The 25,119-nt window shown below is 42.1% G+C and overlaps 1 protein-coding gene across 1 annotated transcript in view; it reads left to right on the forward strand.

The window, feature by feature from the left end:
- LOC113029368 (cadherin-10-like) overlaps positions 1–25,119 on the forward strand; it is a 74,006-nt gene that overhangs the window by 42,472 nt on the left and 6,415 nt on the right. The window contains exons 5-11 of the mRNA XM_026180204.1: positions 4,926–5,093; positions 7,178–7,365; positions 14,642–14,895; positions 21,340–21,476; positions 22,054–22,175; positions 24,365–24,482; positions 24,589–24,840. Of these exons, the coding sequence (XP_026035989.1) occupies positions 4,926–5,093; positions 7,178–7,365; positions 14,642–14,895; positions 21,340–21,476; positions 22,054–22,175; positions 24,365–24,482; positions 24,589–24,840 (1,239 nt within the window). The remainder of the gene's footprint in view (positions 1–4,925; positions 5,094–7,177; positions 7,366–14,641; positions 14,896–21,339; positions 21,477–22,053; positions 22,176–24,364; positions 24,483–24,588; positions 24,841–25,119) is intronic.

Below are 25,119 nucleotides of genomic sequence, written 5' to 3' on the forward strand. Positions count from 1 at the left end.
GTTTAGATATAGTTTGGCGCTAAAAAAAACAAAAAGCAAACAATTAAACAGATTTGTGGCTGTGAAAATTGTCCCACTGAGGGTTTCGTGTTCTGACCCTGCAGACTGTCTGTGAAAGACAGACATGTAACCAGACTGATGTCACTTTTTGTATTGACAAGATCTTGGGATGCCATGTTGTTTTTTTGTAATCAAAGGGTTTTTTCTAACCTTGTTCAAAAAGGACTTCTTCCTGTTCGTTCCTTTCACAATAGAAGTCTTTGACATACATAAAAATTATATTCATTGCATAAAGTAACTATTTAAAAATCATAATAATTCTTTTCTTTTTTTCTAACAAGTTTCATAAATATATAGATTCCAGTGTGTATGTACACTTTGCTAGTTCCAAGTTTGCCTTCTACTCCAAATCTTTGTGGCACAGACTCAACAAGTTGCTGGAAACATTCCTCGGAGATTTTGAGCCATATTGACGCGACAGCATCACACAGTTGCTGCAGATTTGTTGAAGCTCCCATTGTATTGAGAGCCGGTTACTGTGGAGGTTGTACTCAAACAACCTCCACAGTATCATGTTCGAGAAACCAGTTTGAGATGAGCTTTGTGACATGGCGTGCACCACAAACCAAGACTCATCTGACCAGGCAGCATTTTTCTGATCTCCCATTGTCCAGCTTTGGTGAACCCGTGGGAACTGTAGCCTCAATTTCCTGTTTGTAAGTGAAGGGAGTGGCACACCGGTGTGGTCTTCTGCTGCTGTAGCCCATCTGCTTCACGGTTCAGTGCGCTATGGATTCTGGTTATTTGAGCTACTTCCTGTCAGCCCAAAGCAGTCTGGTCACTCTCCTTTGACCTCCAGCAAATCTTCGCGCCCCCCCAGCCACTCACTGGATATTTTTTCTTTTTCAGACCATTCCCTGTAAATCCACAGGATGGTTGTGTGGGAAAATACCAGTAGATCTTAAATTAAAATTTGGCTTTAATTCAAGTTTTCCTTTATAAATTTACACGTTAATAAAAAAAAAACACACAAAGAGAGAAGAGAGTGTAACTTTAATAAAAGAAATCAACTTTAAAAGTTAGATGAAAGGAAAGCTTTTCATAGAAATAAGCAAAAAGTATAGTGTAGTCTTTTTTTTTTTTTTTAAACAAAAATTTTATAGAGTTTGAAGGAGAAATCCGTCACACAAAAAGCAAATTTCTCCTCAGTGAGAGCAGCTTTAGTAGAGCGGCATGCACAGCAGCCCCGAAGGACGCTGCTTTTTGACTGATGTGCACAGCTCCTCGCTCTTTCTTGAGCAGGAAGCCTCTCATCCTGCTGCTCTAACAATGCTGCAGCCACTGCACTCTCCACCTACGTGTGTAACCCACGGCTCAGCGCAACAAGTTCACACCTTCCTTTCTGGGGGTGGCCATTGTGGGAAAGATAACGAATGGCTAACGAAACAGAAACGGCGCAGGCATGCTGAGGGAACGCTGCTTCAGCGGGAAGGTGAATTAAAAACAATTTATCAGAGGATAAATCCTGAAATAAATGCAGTGATTTTCCCTTTAACCAGCAGCCTTCTCCTCGCAGGCTGATGTGTGGCGAGGGATTTGTAGACAGAGAGAATGGCAAATAACCAACCCCTAAAATGTAACCGCTTGCTACTTTTAATCATTAATGTGCGCTTTGGAACTCATCCCGCTCGTGTCCTTTTTTCCCCGCTTAAACAAAAGGAGAATGACAAAAAAAGCCATTTGCAGATTAGCAGAGGGATTAACAGTAATATGGTTTATCCCACATGTGGTATGTAAGCTGACATCCCCTCTTACACAAAGACATGCCTGGACATCACATTATAAGCAGGATTTGTTTCTCCTCTCCTCCTCTTCTGTGTGCATTGTAGTCATTAAACAATAACAAAGGTAGCCAGAGGTGCAGAGCGAGCGAGATGCTGCTTTTCTAAAGATGCTATACCTTTGCTTGCTTCCCCGCAACACCGTCAAAACGATCGCTGTTTCCTTGCGTCTGAGATAAATTGTACATTGTTAGAAGTTGGGGAGGGGGGGAGTTATTGTATGGGAGGAACAAAAGGAGCAAGTTGGAGGGCCTTCTGAACAGCGTAGGCCACTCTGATCTGATCTGAGCGTGAGCGATGCGCCACATCAGCTGCTCCTTCTTCCTTATTGTTTGATATGCGGTGAATCATCAGTTCTGCCGAAAAGTGCTGAAGTTTGTCAGAACAGTTTATTTAGGGTGAAATTTATTTTTTCATCTTCATTCTCCCGTTCCGCTATGTCTGTCTGCGTCTCCCCTCGCCGCCTCCCCCCTCCACCTGCTCCTCTTTTATGATGCTTCAAATTCAAACGTGTAATAGCAGACAGGATTTAAGGCCGACTCTGATGGGAGATGGAGCACACCTTTTGAATATGCTGCCAATTACCGCTTCACTCGCTCTCTGTCCTGACTCCAAACTAGAGATCTGAGGTGTCAGAGCCGAGAAGTAAGCAACTGCACGGCACTTGAAAGGCTGAACATTAACAGAGTGTTAATTCAGAAAAAAGAGCAGATAAATGGTGCCGAATGCATTTGGAGGCAAATGCTACACTTAGAAAATTAAAGGAATACGCCGTGGTTTTGGTATGTTGGCTCTTTGGTCCACTTACCAGTTAAATCATGAGAACACAGACACTAAAATGTGCTCCTGGGTGGCCGCTGAGCTCCATGCTGCTGAGCAAGAGCACTGACCTTTGAGTAATAAAATGTTCTTAGTGGTTTAATTATCTGGCCTGTAGATGCATGAATCTAAGAGATGAAATATCATTAATTCAATACAGCTGATTCAGGCTGTTATTTTTAGATATGTTTCAGGTGAGAACTGTACTTTATTTAAAGATATATATTTATAGATATACCCAATTCACCCGTGGACGCATTATTTTCTGTCATGTGAGAGCAAATGTACTCCTTAGAAAGTATTTATTACTCATGTTGTACATTTACCACATTAAATCACACTGAGTTATTTGAAAGGCCAAAGGCAGTCAGAAAAAATTAGTTTTTAAGTCTGTTCATCCGGCTTTTTGGCAGCGTGTGTCTCAAGTGGCCACTTGAGACTGGCTGCAAAAGTGAGCCATTCTCCATGGACTTTCATGTTAAAATTCCCAACTCTAAAAGCATCTTTGTAGAAGCCTGATTTTGGCTTCTGTAGGAAAGGTGCACCTTCATAACAGCTGTACAGGGGGGATTTCATTTATAAGTCACTGGCTGGAACTTTATTGAAGCATAATGTTTGCATATTTCGAGTTGTGGGTGCTAGCTACAGATCTAACTAGCATCCATGCATGTAAGCGTGCATGTAGCATGTAAGCTAGCATCCATGATTTCAAGTCATAGAACAAGTGTTTTGGGAGTTTATGCTTTCGGTGCATTTTTTACCCAACTGTCTTCACTTCTTGTTCTTTTCTTCTTTTGGCAGCTAATTATCATTCACAGTTGATTCCAAAAAAAACAACGTCATAGCTGCTAAAATGCTAACACTTAGGCACTGAGGCATTGCCATGTGTTCATTAGTTTGTAAATGCTGCACTGCTATGTTGTTGCCAGAAGTGACCACATCTGAGTTCCAAGTTATCAGCCCACAGTAGCAAGCTTGTTTAACAAGGTGCATTCATAGACTTTATGGGTTCATTGCACAGACAGAGATATCTTGTCATTTGTGATAGTAGCATACAGCTAAAATACTACAATTTTACTCATTTACAGACTTCTTGCCATGTGATTTTGCAGATAATTACTTCAATAGGCACCTACACCTCAATTAAAATGAAGAGGTCCAGTTCGGAGACTTGACGGAGAGCTCAAAGCCACGTGAAACATTCCTAACTTAAAGCAGTAATTAAATGGAAATGGGAGAAATATTAAAGAAAATCTAACAGTGCACCTGTCACAAAGGGAGGTATTATCTGTTGGGATATAAAAAGGATTTTGTAGCAGGGTAGACATGATCATTTCTGCTGTAAAGTTAGGCATTTTAACATGGGAGTCTATGGGGATTGACTCACTTTAGAAAGCATCCTCAAGTGGCCACTAGAGGAACTGCAGTTTCTGGCAATTTAGCATTCTATAATGATATTTTGCTTAGCGTAGAAAAAAACGAATTTTGCAATCACAACTAAGTAGCTGCAGCTGCTGGTGTGGGGCTATTTAATGTAGCTATTGTTCAGTTTTGTGACTGATTAATCAATTTACTAACTGCTTATTATTTTTGCTTCAGTGTTCATATTCTACACTTTAGAGTCCAGGCATGCTTTTATCTTTTCATACTTGTTTTCTTTTCTCTCTGTGCCAGCATGTACGATTACCTGGAATACTGCATGAATAGAGCATGTCAATTTATGTATTTTTGCAGATTTTCTCACACAAAAAAACCCTGTCATTAAAAAGAAGCAGGTTTAAATTGCTTTTCGCTCTGATGTTATGTTCCCACTCTGTCAAAAGTTTGCTGTAAAAGTGAGTAGTGACCGGAGTTGAAGGGTGAACGAGGTCACCGGGTCCTCTTGTACCGAGCACACCTCAGAAAATGCTTTCAGTTATAGACGGTGAAGAGGAAAATGGGCAAACGAGCTGCTGATTATGCAGCAGCGACTCGTTTCTCTCTAAGCAAATAAACATAAGTGGGTAAACTTTTTAGAGTTTGGAGCATTTTTAAAACTCTGATTTTCATCCAGATTTTTGCGTTGTTATTGTCTTCCTGATTCCCCCTAGTTTTTTAAAATCAAAGCTGGACTGATTTTAATGTCATAAAATAACAGATAATCAGAGGAAAACAGAAAATAATGAGTTGGATGAAGCTACAGATTGCCTGCTCTGATCAAATGCACGCTATTCTCTTTGTAAATCTACATTTTTTGGTTGTTGGGTTTTTTTTTTCTCTCCTCAGGCCTGATCAAGACAGCCCTGCCTGGCATGGACAGGGAAGTCAAAGAAAACTACCAGGTTGTGATCCAGGCTAAAGACATGGCCGGACAGATGGGCGGGCTCTCAGGAACCACAACGGTCAGCATCACCCTCTCAGACGTGAACGACAACCCACCACGCTTCACCAAGAGTGAGTACAGCCCTTCTGGTGGACTTGTGCATGCACACACACAGTGACCAATCCTCAGCTCATGAGAACCACTTGTCAGTGTGAGCCGATGCCAGGCCGGCAGCCCCCATCTGGTGTCAGTTTCAAAATGAATTTGGATTATTGCAGGGAGCTCTGGGTTTTGTGCAACTAAGGCGGGCCTCTTAAAGGCAGCGAATAATTAAATATAGAGCCATATGACAGAGCGAAGGGTCCTGCAAAGTGCATCAGATCAGCCCTGTAATCCCTATTAAATGAAGAGAGTACATTCACTGGGTTTTATCTCCCCTGCTCTTCCTCTCTCTTTGTCTATCTCTTGCTATTAAGTCTTCTGCTGCCTTTTTACTCCATAAAACCACTGTTCTCAATTTAGTGCTCAAACTGTCCTTGGTGCATTTTTCTCCTCTTTTTTGTTACACTCGCACTCATCAATCACTCACTCCTCTTTACTCCTTACGTACTCTCTTTTCACATACTCTCTCCCGTTCTTCCTCTCCCTCCCTCTTTGCTCTCGTTGCATCTGGCAAATAAATGGCGAAGGGAGCCAGATCAGATTGACAGATTACCGATGTTGTCGTGTCCCTCGCTCCCCCCACGCGTTTCACTGTACGGTGGGTGACGCGTGCGCACAGCCGCGAAATGCAAGGCAAACACGCGCCTGCGGAACTCCCACCAGCTCCGGGGGTGGTGGCAGTGGTGGTGGGGTGGCAGCTGCTGTCATTTCAAACCCCTCCACCAATGAATGAAGAGCGAGAGGAGGGAGGGAGGCAGACGGATACGACGGGGATGGCGAAGGTGACAGGAGGGGGGAAGAAAGGGGAAGAAAGAGGAAGAGTGAAGCGGACGGCAGAAAGACAGCCTGTGATAGAGGCGAGGGGGGTGGGGGTCGCGGGTAGATTGAAAGAGGAAGAAAGAGGAAGAGATATTGTAATGGGACACCCAGAGGAGGTAGAGTGTCAGGAAGCGATATCATTGTTGTCTGCCGGAGTGATGCCTCTTCTTTTCCACCCAATGCTAAATACCTGTTAGCCCAGGGAAACCTTCTAGTGGTGCAGTGTGTGTGTGTGTGTGTTTGGAGGCAAGTGTCAGCGTCACAGAGACCTGCCGACTCAGGCGTTGCCAAAACACTGTCAGCATGTTTTATTAGTGTGTCACTGCTGTTTGTCTCCGCAGGCTGTGTGTATATCACCCTCGCTACCCTCCCGCAGTCCAGCTATTTATTTAAGCATACGAGATGCAACCGAGGCCGCCGCGGCCGACAGGCAGCCATCAATTTATCCCCCTTCAAACCCAGAAATCATCTCAGAAAATAAGTGTGGGTGGGGGGAGGGAGAAGAAGAAGAAGAAGCAATTAATTAATTTATGTTGAGCAAATTGGCCCAGAATTTATGTTACATCCTAAACTTGAAGTGGTGAGTCAATACGGCTCGTAGCAACCTACGTGAAAGGCCAAACGTCTGTTTTGGAGCTGAAATATGTTTCGGCACATATGAGATGTCTTTCCGCAGCTAATCTACAAATGTAGCAGCACTAAATCCAACACTCCTTCTGACACGCTCTCCCTCCTCGGCTGGCTCTTACACTGCTGCTCTCTGATTGGTTCTGACTCACTTTCTCCCTGACCTGCTCTCTTGTATTCCTGCTCTCTGACTCACCCACTTACACTCTTTCTTTTTTCACTAACAAGGCCGTAAAAAATACTCACGTTATGACGCTCGTCGGGCTGTCAGGGGTGGCGCTTGCTTCTTTTGTGTCCGGCGCGTCGTGTGTGACTGTGTGTGTGTGTGCGGTTTGTTTTAAATCGATCGGGGTTTTGTAATTGCTTTTCGATTAGACTTGAGGAGATCTTAAAAAAGAGGCGCTAATTCACCACTTATATGAATTGCATCTTTGTGTGGGAAAAAAATTGAAATCTGGCATGAAAAGAAACACCAAGGGCATGGCCTTGGTTTTTGCAGTCCTACTGCCACACACACACACTTTCAAGCTTTCTCTTTTTTTTTTTCTGAACAGCTTCAGTGTTGCTCCGATTAACAAAATCTTTTCGTCTCATAAACTCTTTGCAGCCCTCTATGAGTTCAGGGTACCCGAGTCCATCGAGGTTGGGTCTGCGGTGGGAGTGATCCGAGCCATGGACGCGGATATCGGCCAGAATGCGGAGATGGACTACCGGATTATTGGGAGCGATGGGCCTGGGATGTTTGAGATCACCACCAATAGGAGCACACAGGAGGGTGTCATTTTGCTGAGGAAGGTCAGGCACTCTCTATGGGGAGGTTTTATGGGATCACATGAGCAGTTTTAACACTTTCACTTTGATTTATTCGCCAAAAAAATCCAAATTGTGTCTTCAAGATTATGAAAGCAGCTTGATAGAAATACTGACATGGTTATTATGTTGCAGCTTTTACAGCAGCAAGAATCATAAGCAACAGGCGCTGCTTTGTTATCTTTTTGCCCTGGGTTTCGCCTGTCAGGCTGCAATAACTCTGTGATTGGTGGAGAACTATATGAGCCTCAGGCTTCCTCAGAGGCAGTCCCGCAGACACAAACCAGGAAAAAATTCTGGGAAATATATTCTGCATATTTTCCACTAGAGAAATGCTTTAAAATACATGTTTATTTACAGTAAAATCTTGTTGACACGAGAGGCGTGCATGCACAGGCTGCACAACGACTTCACTCATGCTATTTGCATTACTTTGTATTTTATATTTATATATTTATATTATGTGTGCACAAGACTAGCAATATCTCAGCTGTGACTGTGTGCGCTGTGCAAACATTGTGTAAATGTTCTCCTAAAAGTGCCCTAAAACTAATAAAAGATAAGATATTAATACAGTTCAACTTATAACCTTTACTTTTTTACTTTTTGTAATACATTACACAAGCACAACAGGAAAATCAAACATAATATAACAAATAAAACACATTCATAAAATTCAGCTTTCATACTCAACAGCATTATGATTTCTTATGATTGCAAGCTTTCACTGTTATTGGCATCACCTAATTAAAAGCCTTAAGGTGCATGTTGTGGTGAAGCAGTGCTATAGAAAGAAACTGAAGTAAAACTGAATTATAATGAATAGAATTATCACCTTAAAATCATAAATGACTTTTTTTTTTTTTACACAATTTATAACCTTGACATCTCTAACATAATTTGTTCTTGTTGGAGACTTTTTAAGGATTTTTTTTGTGTGTGTAGTCAAACAAACTTAATCTCAGGGTATTTTATTCATTTTGTTTAGCAGGAACTTTTAAAAAAAAATCTTTTAAAGAATTGGCTAAAAACTTTTCAAATTCAAGAATTTACTTAGAAGTGTTTTGTACTTTTTCTTTAACCTGCTAGGACCTGGCAACCAAAATCACATTTTGGGTTGTCTAGACCAAAATGCTACATTTTGCTCTACAAGGGCCTGATATCCACTTAAGCTGGGGAGACACTGTGCGATCTTTTTCGTGTTATTCAGCTTCTGCTCAAACTGCACGATTGACTCGCAGGGGTTAGAAGTTCGCAGGTCACGATGCAGGTCTCACACTATGCGGCCCGATGCCCTGATGCGACCTGAGTGCTCACACTGTGCGTCCATAACATGAAGGTTATAACGGAAAATCTGTCGCTCGCTCTCCCTCTCTGTCTTTCATTCACACAGACACGCACACCACCATCAACTTTGCTAAATTGCTAATGAAAAACATTGATCAGGCAGCTGTGATTGAGCAGCAATGTCCATCCAATTATTTTCACGGTTGTTGTGGTCATGAAAATTTTGTGAGGCCACATCGAAAAGGCTCAGATGAGCTTGCCAAAGTTCTACAAGTTGTGCCTCCATCGCTTGTGTCCAGATCACACGCTGCACCGACATTTATGTGTTTGCACATGTGCAGTGTAAGAAGCTGCGGTGACCTCCTCACGACAGTCGTGACCAAGCAATTGATGATCGGAAGCTGGTCGTGAGGTGTTAATCGCTTCTCATTACCCCACGTATACTACATGATGCACGACACACGATGAAGGCGAAACTCGGCCCGATCACCAAAACGGTCGCACGACTGAAAAATCGTCTCAAAATGAGCCAAAAATCACAGTGTAAGCCCAGCATAAGCCCAGATTTACGAGGACATTATACTGCCACTGTTCTATTGAAATTTTAAACAAATATGCTCATATGTGGATCTCATTTTTCTCAGAAACAAAAATTATCTAAAAAAAAAATAAAAATCTGGTAATTCTTTGTTTTTACATATTTGCCAATCACCCCAAATATCAAAGAGAAATTAAAAATGCATGACATGGAAGAGTTTGGGTCTTAGGAGGTTAAAGAACATGCACGGTGAATTTAGAGAAATAAGTTAAAAAAAAAAACACTTTGCAAACGTACCTAACATTCTGTTCATGCTTTTTTGAGTATTTATTTGACAGATTTCTGAGTGTGGCTAACATTAGAGCCCAACATCAGACTCGTGACCGTGGCTCTAGCTCTGAATTGGATAAAGGTTAAGAATAAGGATCAACTAATGTTAGCAGTGCTCACACCAATAGCTTTCTTTCTTTCAAAGCTAGCATTCTTGCACCTGTACAGAAGGTGATCAGATCTCACTGTCCTCTAACACAGCAAACACGTCACGTTTCACCTTGTTTGTTTATAACTTCCCGTCACAGACGGAGGGATGCTGCTGGCTGGTGACGGGTTGCTACGTAGAACCAGCTGAATAATTAATGTTTTTGACTGGACTCGACTTGACTAGCGAGGACGGCAACATCTGGTTGACTAATCGGACACAGGTTCACAATAAAAGCCAATTAAATGCTTTTACTGTGAAACAGGGAAGAGTTAGGCTGATTGCCATTGAAGCTGGGTTGATGTCTTGTGTGGAATTGCAGGACTCCGCTGAAAAATGCAATATACTGAATGCAACTGAAGTGGACTTATTGTTTTCATGGATGTATAAGATACATATAAGACATTAGTTTCAAGTAAGGAGGTCAGTGAATGGCAAGTAACCCCTGTGAAGCTGATCTAAACACTCAGTTTCATAGTTTTTAACCTTAGCCATTAAAAGCCGATGGGGTATTGTCATGACTCCATCGGGTCACCAAGAGTTTGAATCTTGGTTACGTTGACCTCCTTCCTGTAAGTACAGGGTACAGAAGGTTAAACTGTCTGGCAGCCAATCAGAAGAAAGTCCACCTACTGTAACAAGAGGAGTTAAAACAGCTTGTTGCAGACTGAGAATGAATTTAGAGTCTGTGTGTAAGATACTGTTTTGAACTGTGAATGCAAAGCTCCTCTAGTAGTGACCAAGGACAAACCGACGGAGTTAGAAATGATCGAAACACAGACTTTCAGTTCTTTCACCACATGCAGGCCTCACTCCCTCGGTGTAACCGAAAGGATAGACAACACAATAAGCAGCGCTCGATAAAGGGAAAAAAACAAACTTTATTTCCATACGCAGCTAGGAGACGGACAGCAGAGTTATTAGATATCCACTTCCACTTCCCCACACTTCCACTACATATGTTTTCAGTGAGATTCATTCTTCCCCTCAGCTGAGACCAAAGCAGAAATATTGATGCTGAGTATGGATTGCAGCATTCTGCTTGTGGCGTGTTTGATGTATTCAACAGTATCTGGCAGTTGCCTTATCAAGCACCCTCTCTGCAGCCTTCGATCGATCGCTTCCATCATGCCATCATTAAGTGCTGGATGACATAATTGCCCTTTGTAGTGGATGTGGTGTGCAGGCACACTGTGTGTGGGGACTAAGCATGCCCTAATTTTGAACATACTAATTAAATGGGCTTGTCATCCCATCTCTGATTGTACCGGCCCTTCAAAGGAACATATTCCTCCAGTGGACATGCGGTCCCCCTCCCCGGCTTGGCACCAAACAGTGAAAATCAATGACTCATAATATGTTACTATTCACAGTTTCAGAAAACAGCTCGTTCCATCTGGATTCTTTTTTCCAAGCTTTCACTGGCTGTTCCCAACAATCGCGGACCCGGCATCCTTTTATATGTACAGTAGGCAGCCGGTGAGGGAGCTCACTCTGATCCAGCTGCTCCAGCTCAGCACTGGGCGCACACTCATTAAAATGCACCGCTCCCCAATTATTTCCATCAATGAGGGGATACCTTTGCTGGCTACAACTTCAAAAATAAAAAGTTCAGACAGGGAACCTAAAAGAGAAAAGCTAACAGCGGAAAAAAAACATTAGAACCGCAAAGGAATCAGGCTCCTAATCATCATGCACAGTCCATAAATTATAGGCTGCAACAGCAGTGTACAGTAGATGCAAGAAGATCAGGGTTCGTGCGTAAAAGCAACTAAGCTGTGTTCTTTTATGTGTACAAATAGATAGAAATGAAAGTATGGCAACAGGAAAAAAAGATGTAGCGTGAGTATAGTATAGGGAAAAAGTGCAACGACAAACTGAAGCTCATCATCTGTGTTCTTCAATAGAATGGCTATGATGAAAGGACTTTATGCCCCTGTTTCAGTTGATTTTAATCTTTTTATAATCATCCCTATTAACCTTTTAACCTTAACACTCCCTCATAAAGTCTGGGATAAAAGCCGGGAGGAGGGGCATGCTTGAAATTAGAGATGAAGCGGAATATTTGACAAACGAGTGATTTTTTTGCATCAGTATCTGCCTTTTCCCCCCCCTTCGTTCTTTGGCACATATTCCAGCAGTGATTATTTCCCATTTTGAGATAGTTTGCAGTAATCATGCCTTCAGCTGTGTCCCAGAAGCTTTTTTACCTTAACTTACCTTATTACCTTAACATCACCGATTGGCTGACAGCTTTCTTGTGGAGACTTTCCAGTAAAAGTCCTCCTCATCGTCCTTCGTTTCTCTTGTGTTATTAACCTGCCTGCTTGCTCAAGGCTCCAGATAAGAGTAGGAGATGCTACTGCACTAACATTAAGTGAATGGACTGCTTCCGATCCATATTCACATATAGGAGTTGATTAAAAAAAAGACCAGAGGCATTGTCATATTTTTAAAAGGTTATAGCGGGTTTTCAAAATGCATTTTTCCTGGGGGAGAAATGCTTGTGTTGTAACTACTGAGACAGGTGCACTTTGCAGGTACACAAGGCTGAAAACATCAAAACTTTTAAAGTTTGATCCAAATACACTGAATCTGTTTCCCAAGTGACTCTGTTGGCATCAGGATGGTGATAAAATGGCAATAAAACAATCAGTCTGCGATTGAATGGGGTCAGGTTGCCAATTATATGCCTACATCTTTTTCTGATAACACAGCAATTAACTGATAAATCGCAAATCTGTTGTTGTCTACACACAAAAAATGTACATTAGAAACATTAACTGCTTACTGTTCGAGCCAGATTTGAAACAGAAATTCCTCCACAAAGAACAATGTAGTTTCTGCAGGATGCAAAATAACATAGACACTTAGCAACTTGCTTTAAGATTGTATTACAACCAGAATATTACCAATTCAGTATGACTCTACTACGAGTTGCGCTCATCAGTGTAGACTGACTTACTATAGATGGATCGCCAGGTGTTGTCAATCTGTCTGCATTTGTCAATTAAACAGCAACCATTTGCAAAGCTTCACCAATCGACAAGACGCACCACAGTTGTTTGGAGACAGGTCTCAAAATCAAAAGTGGTTGCACAGAAGTTAAGCATGCAACACCCCCAGCTAGTCGCAATAAGTACTCCAACAGCAAAAAAAGTTCAGTGTAATAACAGCCATTGATTTTTTCTCCTACTTGTAAGGAGGTTGCTGTCTGATTTTTACTCTAGTGTGACTGAGCCGTTATATAGACAGCTAAGTCACTGATAACCAGCTCACCCTGGTTTCACATTGCGTGAAGGCTCGGCTGAGGCAGCCTGGTCAGCTGGCAGGAGCCAGTTTCTCTAGGAAGTCTCTTTGCTTGTGGTTGATCAAAGTCTATCCCTGCTCTCTGGGACTTAAGATTGTGACATTAGTTCTTATTGTGCACTGGAGATCAACTCTAAGTTGGAAGACCACATAAATCAGAACCTGAATCAGGTGGAAAACTGGTTCATGTGTCACAACAGGATAAAGGATAAAAGTCGCCCGCTGCTTTCGGACTCGTTTTGAATCTTTAACATTGGTCTTTTGGCTCGTATGACTTTTGGTTTTTGGAGTTGGAAGTTACCTTATATGGATGATAAATAGAATGCTAGCCTAATGCTAGCTAGCTTGGTTACCAAACAGCATTCACTTTCATAAACTGTACAGGTGCAGTGCCCGGGCACATATATTGTGTAGATATTGCCATGTAAATAAAATACGATTTCAATCAGCAAACTTGAAGCACAGATTCCTGGGATGTGTGGAACCATAGGACAACACACCTGTTAGTCTGTGTAGCCATGCTATGGCCATGGATGAGTTAAAGAAAAAATCAACCCACTTGTTATGAAGGAGCAAATCTTTCGTAACAGGAAATGAACGTCCTTTTAAGATTGTGACTGAGCTAACCAACAAGGACGGGATGTGTATTCAGGAAGGCGGAATTGGACTATCTGTCCTCCCACTGGAGACCCAGTCGTTTATTTGTCTGTTATTTATAGTATGTCGTATTTAATTTAAGAATGTAGGGGTGAAGTACGACCACTACGACCATAAATAAAATCAAATTCTTAGGGAAACTTCTGAGTCTCTCAAGAATATCCAGCATCCCTGTCTTTGAAACTTGTAAAATGGCTTTTAAAGAGTTCACACAGCATAATAACATTAATGTTGCCACATTAGTCTAGAAGATCATACTATAGGATACTATATTAAAACTAACCCTAACCCTAATCTTAAACCTATACATTAGAAACGTAGATGTTTCTCTGCATTTTAATTCTTTTTCACCAAATTCCTACCATTCACTATCACTGTGATAATCTGGTATGTTGATCTGAGAAACAGCATCAAAATGAACAGATGTCACCCAGCAAAGATCTGTGCACAGCTGTGATTGATTGTTTCATAGAGCCGCGCTGTGCCGAGCATCAGGAAATCAAACTGAAAAGCAAATGTAAGAAGTTGATAATAAAAATTTTTTAAAAACTTTGTTCTTGTTTGTGTTATAAGGCAGGCTGTAATCAGATTTCCAGTCTTAAAACATGAATCCTGTCATTAGCCAGACCGTGTTGTTGTCATGTTTGTTTTCCACTGAAATGCCACATCAGTCATATTATGCAGCAGCGCTTAGGCAGACGTCCACGAGAGCACGGCTGTGATGTGTGCAGCAGCCCGTGTTTGTCCATCAACAATCTTGTTAGTGTCCTTGAATGTGACACTAAGACCCTTTACATGCCCTCATTAGATACTCTGGAAAAGCTGTTTTTTATTCATTAAGCTGGCAGTCGCACCTAAAATAAAATGTGACAAATTACAGGACCTGTTCATGCACACAAATGTAAAGCAAATATTAGCACTTTAAGCTGTAATTAGTGGAATTGGTGCTTCTTCTTCTTCTTCTTCATGCCTCTTCTGTCTCTGTTTTGCAGCCTTTGGACTATGAAAGGAAGCGGCAGTACAGTCTGCGTGTCCAGGTGGAAAACGTCCACATCAACCCCCGCTTCTACTCGAAGGGCCCCTTTAGGGACGAGGCCACCATCAAGATCATCGTTGAGGACGTGGATGAGCCGCCCGTGTTTGAGCGCGCCAGCTACGTAGTGGAGGTGAAAGAAGACGCGCCCAAGAACACCGCCATCGGCTCCGTCAGCGCGTCTGATCCGGATGACAAAAACAGCCTCGTCAGGTAAATGAACCAAGCTGCATCTCTTCTTTTTATTTCACAGCTTAGCTCTTTTTCAAAATTTGCTGCTGTGTGATCTTTCCGAACGCACTTCAAGGCAGCTATTGATTTCTATTCAAAAGCCAATGAAAAGGCTGAGCATGATAGCTCATTCAAGCACCACTTAATTGCTTTTGCTGGAGGTTTCAGTAACATCTGAGCAAGTTGAGGACCACTCATCAGTCTTAGTTAACAGTACAACTACTGGGAGTTGGAGAACTGACAAAATTAGCTTTTAAGATTCGGTTTGGGGATTGTGTTGGCTTTACAAGTCATTTAGATGATTTAATTACAGATTGTAAAGGCAAAACATACTTTAAAATATACAACTAAACAAAAGGTACAATAACTAACCCATCTAAATAATTTAATTAATAAACAAGAAGAACATTAAGGAAAAGTTAAAAACAATTTTTGGATAACCAGCAAGCCACCCAGCTCTCCCTAGCTCTCGATCGAGCAGATGTCATATCCAAATGTGTGTAAACATTATGTGTTTCTAATATTTTATATGGGTTTGTATGTCATTTTAGGAGATGTGATCAAAGTCTTTTATTTTAGCAATGCTAAATGATTGAAAATGTGTCAAAAAGCTTTTCCTGAGCCAAGTTTCTTCCTGTTACAAGGGAGTTTTTCCTCCCCACTTTAACTGATTCTTGGGGTTTTTGCCTGAATACTGTAGAGTCTTTACCTTACAGTGTGAAGCACCTTGAGGAGAACTATTGTGATTTGGTGTTGTATAAATAAACCTGAAGTGAAATTAATAAGTTAATAAATGAAGTGCATAAAATTTAATTTCTGTTTGTGCAAACATGAATCAAAGTTAATGCATCCAAAAGACTGAAACTACAGCATGCGTGGGCTCTAAATGAGCATAACTGCTGCTGAAAGAAGTAAAAATTTGGATTCTGTTTTATCTCATATACAATGACTAAATGTTAGCAAAACAAGAAAAAAGAAGTCTTATGCCCTTAGATTGGATTTTCAGGTCCCAATTATCTTTAAGACTGTTTGAAAAATCAATAAACACAACTCATTTAACAAAGTTGTATACCCCAATGGTTAGATCACAGCTTCAGTTTGTGGTTTGAATAAACATACATTTACTGTGATATTGACCTGTTCTCGCCCACTTACATTATAAACCATCAGTCACTGTCAACATCCAGTGTAAAATCCACTATAAAAATCTGACTACAGAGGCTCACATGCTTTGATAGCATAGTCTAAACTCAAGGCTGAGCTTTTCTCTCTTTAAGCAGCTTCACACAATAAGAAAACAAGACAAAACTCAAGTAAAAACCACTGTGTGCACCTTGAGTTAAGCATATAATATCTCACTAACCGATTTCTATACAGAGTCAATATTTGGAGCTCCCATTAAGTGAATTATTCATCTTTAATGCGAGATGTTGTTTAATGTTCTGAAGGTTGTAAATGGATCTTTGTGCTCTTGTTTTCTTCACCATTAACATAAACAGCGCTAAAATAATGAGGCCTGCGCAGGGAGACACTTTGTTCTGCTACACATACAAAATGCAGCGAAATAATGAAAAGTGCCAAAAGTTCGCTTACACAACTTAGCTCATGGAGATACAAAATTATGCGAGCGTTGTATTAAATGGGAATAATGGCAGTGGGGTGTGAGGCTGCGCCTCGACTCCGCTTCAGACTTTTTCATTTTTATGATGTACTAAGGGAGTTGGCTCTCAAGGTTGAAGTTCCACCACTTTATTGCAGGTGTCAAATATGATATCATTCTCTTTTATCGCCCATCATCAAGGAGGTAGCTACCCTGTGGCATTTAAAGCCGTGCAGAGGGGGAGGAGGGGGAGGGAGGAGGGTTGGGAAGCCCGGGGGCTGCCTGGCATGAGGAAGTCACTGAGACGGTTATCTTTATTAGCTCGCTGCGACTTGCGGACACGTGCACGTGTGTGGCAGGGATGCATACGCAAGTCCTTAAGTAAGCCATAAGTGCAGTATATAGACTCATGCAGACACATGCATGTTTCATCCTACATTTTTCCTTCTGAATGAAGATTTCAGGTCAGCTCTTTACATGAGATTTGATTTACTGCAGTCTGCAGCTTACATGCTTTTAAACGGAATACTTTGGCCTGAACAAATACGAATAAGATGTGATGAACATGTCATGCATTTCCCTCACTGAATGCCTCTTTGGCAAGCGTGTCACTGGCTCTGTGAATGTGGAGAGGTATCGTGTTTTCAGTGCTGTACTGTCCGTGTTAAGAGCTTTTATTAAAAACCAGATTCTACAGAAGGAGAGTTGCTTGGATGCTGACATTTCTGGAGCAGTGTACTTACATATACACTCATCAGCCATTTTTGGGGGGTATACTTGACTACTCATCTGGCAGAAACTCATTTAGGCATATAGACATGGTCAAGATGACCTGCTGAAGTTAAAGCTGAGCACCAGAATGGAGAAGAAAGTGACTTTGAATGTGGCATGGTTGTTGGTGCCAGACAGGCTGGTCTGAATGTGTCAGAAAATGCTGATCTGCTGAGATTTTCCTACTTGAGCATCTCTAGGGTTTAGAGAATGGTCCAAAAAAGAGAATATATCCAGTGAGCAGCAGTCCACTGGGAGAAAATGGATTGTTGATACCAGAAGTCAGAGGATCAGGTCAAACTGCTTTGAGTTTATAGGAAAGTGAAAATAATCACCATTATAACCAAAGATAGCAAAACATTTCTGAATGCAAAACACATTGAACCTGGTAGCAGGTGTGCTGCAGCAGCAGAAGACAACACTGCTAAGAACAGGAAACTGAGGCTACAGTTTGCAGGGGCTCACTAAAATTGGGCCATAGGAAATTTTAATATTGATTTCTTGAGTCTTGATTTCTACTGCAACATTTCTATAGGGTCAGAATTTAGCGTAAACAACATGATTGTGTGGATCCATGCTTGTGGGAGATATTTTCTTGCACCTCTTAGAACCAGCTGAGCATTGTTTAAACAGTGCAGCCTACCTGAGTATTGTTGAGTTCACTGTACTCAAGTGGGCTTGATATGATATGAGGCTGTCATGTCAATATGACCAAAATTCCTAAGGAATATTTTCAGAATTAAGGCAGCTCTGAAGGCAAAAGGCAATCCAACTTAGTACTAACAAGGTGTATAATAGTAAAATGGCCAGTGAGTGTATGTTAAGATAGATGACGTGCAATAAAGATAATAGAGATGGGCTCATGAAAATGTTTATTTCACTCCTCTGAAGCCAGCGTGTTTAATCTGATGTGGGTGTTTATATGGAGCATTTCTAATCTGCTTTATTATTGAAGAACTGCTGTAGAGCCAGTATGTATGTAGCTGGTGGCTGTCCATCCCACTGTGATGGGATCTCTTTAGTGATGTTCAGACCTTTAAAGCACGAACAATATTCAAGGTTATTAGAGAACATTTCATTTAACCGGGGTTCAGATTTGCCATAGTGGAGCTTTCGAACACTTTTTTATTAGCCGTCTATATTGGCCAGCTTGGATGAGAAGCCCTCAAAGACCATCGAGTGCTGTGAAAAGTGGCTATTTGAACATCTAAATGTGAATGTGAACCCTGATGTTCATCTGGGCTAAATATGGTTAAAGAGTGAGTCATTTTTTTAGTCTTTTAGGTGCCATATAACAGCATTTCAGTTACCATTAGCACTGCTTTGCATGGACATGTAGCCGAGCTGGTGCTCGATACTAAGGATAGCTAACCTCTCCAAAATATAACAACTGAAATGATTTCGAAACAAAGATCATTTTGATACAGATTTTTTGACCTCGTGTTGAAGAAAACATTCTCAAAATACTGTGTCAAGTCGGTTGGTCTCTTCAGAAGGGAGGAAAGAAGCAATAATGTAGGTCCCAACCCCCTGATCACTAACATTTCTGTAACCCTCCTCGTCCTTCTGCCTGGCCTTCCAACCAGCCAGCTGTGTGCCTGCTGAGAGCAGCACTTTGGTTGTCCGGTCAGGACGAGGAGCGCCGTTATCTCTGCGCCATTAATCAAGGGAAGGGTTAGACCCAGGCAGCTGAATTATTGGGAATATTAGAAAAGCAATTAGTAAAGCCCACGGCTGACGCACATCTAACAAGGTTAGAGTTACTGTCGGGCCTGCGAGGTGGTAGAAAAATAGGTGGGAGTGTTTAGATAAAGACACCAAAATGTTTGTGCGGAGGAAGCAGCAGCAGCAGCAGCAGCAGCAGGGAGGGGCTGAGGAGGTAGGGGTGACACCCATGGGGAGGGGGAAGATCGGTGGAGGGAGGAGAGGGATGCGGCGATGCATTGAGAGCCGCGGTTCATAGTCTCCCCTCGGGGGTCTCCTTCCTCTTACGCCGGCCCTCCTGATGCCTGCTACTCCATTAATCACACTGATGCATCACAGAGTAGTCTGGGAGGCAGAGAAAAACAACACAACTGGATAACCTGTTGGCTCTAATGTGTGTATCAACACAGGGCAGACTATTCAAGACTGCTAGTGCCAGACAAGACAGTTTATTATTATATGTCACAGGTTCAGTTCCCCCCAAATAACCCAAAATAGATCATTTTATTAAACTCCTGCTGGATGTATCTGGTCCAGCAGATGGGTTTACTTTTACAGTATGTGCTCAGGTTTTTCTCAGGCTCCACGTCTCCCACTGATTTCTCTGTGAATACAGCTCAATTACACCCGCTGCTTGCTCCTCTGTGGTGTTTTAGTTGCAGCAGATGTTTCAAGGTGTAGTCAGACAGCTCTAGGCCTAATAACAATAAAAACATACCCGATGTAAACGTGGGCCACCTTGCCTTCAAGTTTCCTTTTTGTGCACGTCTGGGCTGCTCCTAGTGCGACTACCATTTGTAGGTCACTCCCTTTGTGACTTCTTGCACGTGCATGTTTGTGATACCAGAGTCAGCAAACGTGTGCCAAACTGATCCAACAAAGATGGTTCATCTCACCAGGAGAATGAGTCTTTTTGGATGGCTGCTTGCTACTCCTTTACTTTACTGGCCCCATTACCTGATAGTTGCCCACTACCATTTTCTGCAGGAAGTAGCTTATTTTACATTGGTGCTGTCAGCGTTAATCTCGGTAAAATGATGTCAACTCCATAACCGCATTAACGCTGCAAATCTCTGTTAGCGAGTTAGCGTGGGTCGCCCCTTGCGTGGGGCTGCATGGCGTCCACGCGTTAGCGCGATTAGCTAGCGCCGTGCAGCCCCACGCACGGGGTGATCCACGCTAACAGAGATTTGCCGTCTACACAGCATCCCCCCTCCCCTTAAAAAAGTAAAAAAAATAAAAATACACTCTAAAATTTTCATGGACCGCCTTTAGCTTTGATGATGGCACCGTTCACCGTGGCATTGGCAAGCTTATCCAATGTCACAACATTTATTTCCAGTCAGATTTCTAATAATTTTTGGCCAAGATCTCCCCGCGTACTGTGGCACATTCCAAAGATTGTGCTGGAAATGACTGCACTGCTCTTTCACAGTTTGAACCCAGTGATTCCTGGCATTGTCATCTCGGAATGTCCCGGTGCCACCGGGAAAGAAATAAAACATCTGATAGCATTCAGTACATTCAGCTGACTTCAATGGAAAGCTATTACTTACACCGTGACCAACTGGTGAATCTTTTTTAGCCGGGCGGTGTATATTTTATGGCAAAAACAGACATGCTGTATTTTTTCTTTTTAATGACTTAAGTGCTATTAAAATATTCAAGAGTCATGACCGTCCCTCGTTTTTATGCCACGGATTTGTTCTCCAGGGTCAGACTAACTATGCTACTCTGGCCCCGGTGTGTCTGTAGAAGAAGAATCTAAATGTAGCTTATGCTGTGCTACTGTGTGCGCCCATTTTCTTTGGCCTCACCAACACAGTCTTTACTTGGCATTTCCCAGATTTGGATCACTACAACTTTATCCTCTTCCACAAAAAGAAAATTAAAGTAAAAGACTCACTGTCCTGATACAGTGGAGGACATTTAGCCTAATTTGCAGATGGTGAAGTCTTTCAGGAAGTGATTTTAAAAGTAGATGCAGTCCTGGAAGTGATCCAGAGAGCAGCCAAAATTAAATCAGTACGAGTCTTGCTTTTTGATGCTTTTTTCAGATACCATACAAATGAATAGAGAAAAGCTTTGTAAATTCAAATTAACTCATATTTTTCTTATTTGTGCATATAAAATATATATATATATAAAGATAATTGTGTTCCTTTCAGCAAAGTAGACTTTTCTTCTTCACTGTGTCCACCACACAGAATGTCAATTCGACCAAGACACACCTGAGACGCTCTGTCAATGTGACTGTACCCTGTGTCTGTCGCCCTGGGAAAACAACACATTTCCACTCAGCATGAGTGCACAAGTTTACACGCCAATCGTTGTCTGTGTGTTTTGTGCAGGTACACTATTGATCGGCGCACAGACATGGACAGAGTGTTCAACATCCATGCAGGCAACGGGTCAGTGTTCATCCTCAGGGAGCTGGACAGAGAGGAAAACGCTTGGCACAACATCACCGTCATCGCCACCGAGTTCAGTAAGTGCAGCAGCCGGACCAGAAAGAGACATTTCGGTTCACGTACTTCCTCCAATTCTGTCAGCCAAATTGGATTTTTGGGACCCAAGTATTGGCTGGTAGCTGCTGTTTGTTTCCCCAGCCCATAGTTTACATTCTCTAAAAATAGCATGGGTGCCCATTTATCTGTTTTCCCACTAATTTAAAATCTAAAAATCAGCAAGCGTCTTTGTTTTCTAATCTGCTGCTGTTAATTCAATGCTGCCGCAAACTGCTATTTCCCTTCATCTTTGCCAGTTGTCTTAAAAAAAAAAAAGATCCTAATAATTTCCACATCCAAAGACCTTATTTTACCTATTATTACTTTATTTTGTCAGTGAAAACTAGAACTTTGTGCAGAGTCTGCGCATAAATATAACTGTGGAAACAAAGAAATCAGCAAAACTTGGAGCATCTGATTTATGTTTTTAACCAGCTATTATTTATTTATATGCACAATACTGTAATGAGTTTGCTTGGAAACTAAAGCAGAGCTGCTGTTAATGAAATTTAATAATTACTCATGTAAATTCACTGTGTCCACCTTTGTGTTTCCCAGCCAACCCGCGACAGATCAGCCGGGTACCTGTATACGTCAGAGTCCTGGACGTCAACGACAACGCTCCAACATTCGCCACCAATTATGAGACGTTTGTGTGTGAGAACGCTAAGGCTAATCAGGTTGGTTATTACCCAACATAAAGCCGTAGTCATGGTTTCATCTCGACTTCCCAGTTTAGGATTATGCACCCGCTCCCAGCACAGCATGTAATTAGCGGGCCTCAGAGAGAATTTATAAATCTGTCACGTGTGTTTTAAGCTACTAGATAGTGGGACCGCTTCTGGGGACCAGACTTTCACATCTCAGGTTGATAAAGAGAAGTTTTCTTCCTCAAAATAGATTAAAGAAGTCGAGAACAGATCCACAGTGAAAAGAGATGTCTAGAGGTTCTGAAAAGACAGAGCTGCATTGTAGACCTTTTAATGTAAGACTCCCACAGCTGGGTTCGGATTTGCAGCTCTTCTTCGGTTGAAAAACCCAAGTCTGTGATACCTCAGAGATAAATGTGGATAGTGAGTCTTCAGTTTTAGGATCACTAGTAAAGTCCGAATAACGCCGTTTTACTAACAAAATGTGGTCCAAGCTGCAGTTTGCAAGACTTCTTTGTAGTCTTTACAGATAAAAAGTCTATTCACAGCGTTAGCCTGTGATAATGTAGATGTTTTTCCTCTGGCCCTGGAGTATTGTGCGATTTGTCCTTCTACATCAGGGCTCCTCAATGTCAAATTAGAGCCAGCATATGAAAAAAACAACTGATTTTGTAATGTGTGTAATCAGAGGATGTCAGTTTTGGGGTTTTTTGTGTGCTTCATAGTTTCTTTTAAGCACGAGTGATGTGGCTGTTACATTTCTTGTCGCAGCACGTCTCCTAGTGCCAGTCCTAAACCCAGATAAACGGCGAGGGTTGCATCAGGAGGAGAATCTGGTGTAAAATCTTTGCCAAATCAAATGTGGATCATCAATAAGATTTTCACATGATTGGCCGACACCTGGCTTAACGACGACTGCCACCGGTGCTGTTGACCAGCAGGGTGCCCGGGGAAACTGTGCTGCTGTCTATGCTAAGGACAGAGTGAGATGGAGGTAGATGAGTCGCCTTGACAACCCCTAAAGGGAGCAGCCGAAAGAATATGAAGAAGCCTAGAAGCTTCTGTCTGGCTACAGCTGACTGTGTTGAGACACCTGCCAATCAAAGGAGCCGTCACCCCCCCCCCCCCGTACAGTTGTTATGGGGTTTGCAGGTGTTCATTTATGCACAACTCTCCAAAGGTCTGGCCACAGCATTGCAATCAGGGTTTTGGGTCATTGCAGCAACTTGATTCTTGTTTTTACTTTGCTTTGTTTTTTCCATCAGTTCTGTTGTGGATTTCCTGTGATCATGGTCCTGTTAATCAGCACTTGGCTGCTGCTTGCCCCCTTAGTTCTCTGTACTTAGCTTATCTTAAGAAAAATATATATCTTCATGAGTGTAGAGCCACTCTTCCTTGTGCATAGTAATTATATTTTCAGGTGTCGTTCACTAGAAAGAACCCAGTTATTACTTAGGATAGGACAAGGCAGGGATCCTCACAATTCATCTCTCCAAAACTGAGCAATTTACAGTAAAATGATCTACTTGAATACAAGCCACTCTAAGCCAGAGGATAAACACCTATTTTTGAATTTGAGGTGAACTGTGCCATTAAGTAAATACAGCATCACTATATTAAACTCATACTGTGTTTCAAGGGGAACAAAATGATCCTTTATGCAGAATCAGCCTGGTGCCTTCATGTTGCATCAGATACAGATGAGGCCGCTTTAAACTACTTTGTATCCTGCTAGGTAGCTTAATTCAATGTGACACTTTGCTGATGATATCCTTGCACACGTTTACCATCTGAAAACCTCTTGAGGTTTATTCCTTGTTTGCGCGCCCTTAACTATTTGTCTTTACGAATTCCCAGGAGAACAAACCATCCCTTTAATCTTAATAAACAGCTCGGTTATTCATCACAGCAGCCGATGTTAACATGCAACTACCAGATGCTAACGAGCATGAAGTGGAGTTATCTTTAATTAGACGCATTACAGCTAGAGAGACAGCATCACAAAAGCATGTATGAATTAGATTTGTTGGTTGTTTTATTCTTTGTTTGAAATTTAACAGCTGTGTTCTTGCTCAGCTTCCACTTCCTCTTCATAGCTCTGCTAACCCATTAGCTAGCTAAAACACTAGCACCCGCACAAACAGCAGTTTAGCTGTGGTTAAATGTTCACGGCTGGGGTTGGGTTGCCCTGTCACTCACCTGTGTGCTTCTCACTTCAGGTGATACAAACCGTGGGCGCCACAGATCCTGATGCCCCGCTCGGAGGACACCGGTTCTTCTTCAATCTTGCTCAGGAAGCTGCTGGAAAGGCAAACTTCTCTGTCCATGACAACAAAAGTAAGACACTGCGTGTGCCCTACATTCATTACCTGTTGTTAATGTGCTGTATGTGTCATTGATTGGTTGACGTTTTACAGTAAATAACCAGATTTTCCCTCATCAGACAACACAGCGTCAATCCTCACAAGGAGAAACAGCTACAGCACCCTGCAAAAGAGCGTCCACCATGTGCCGGTGGTCATTTCTGATGGAGAGTTCCCAATGCAAAGCAGCACCAACACGCTGACCATCAGAGTCTGCACCTGCGACCGCAAGGGCAACATGAAGGCGTGCAACGCAGAGGCGCTCACAGCGAGGGCGGGGCTCAGCACCGGCGCCCTGGTGGCCATTTTGCTTTGTGTCATCATCCTGCTCAGTGAGTACAGCCTTACGTTCTTTCTTGCATAAATCTTTTTGGGGCTTTTCACTACAGAGCTTCTCCAGCAAAGCAATCCATAGGAGGTGTTAAACAGTCGGTTTCGTATTTCACTGCTTAATTTGATTCATCACTTCCTGTGGGCGGATAATTCTGCCAGTGACCGCAGCTGTCACCTTAATTTGATTTTAACCGCGAAGCAGCGAAGATCTACAGCATCTCGACTGACTTGAACAGGATGCTTTTCTTCATTGCATTAGGATGGTGAGATAGGAGCGT

This window comes from Astatotilapia calliptera, chromosome 9 (assembly GCF_900246225.1).
Source record: "Astatotilapia calliptera chromosome 9, fAstCal1.2, whole genome shotgun sequence".
Taxonomy (NCBI): Eukaryota; Metazoa; Chordata; class Actinopteri; order Cichliformes; family Cichlidae; genus Astatotilapia; species Astatotilapia calliptera.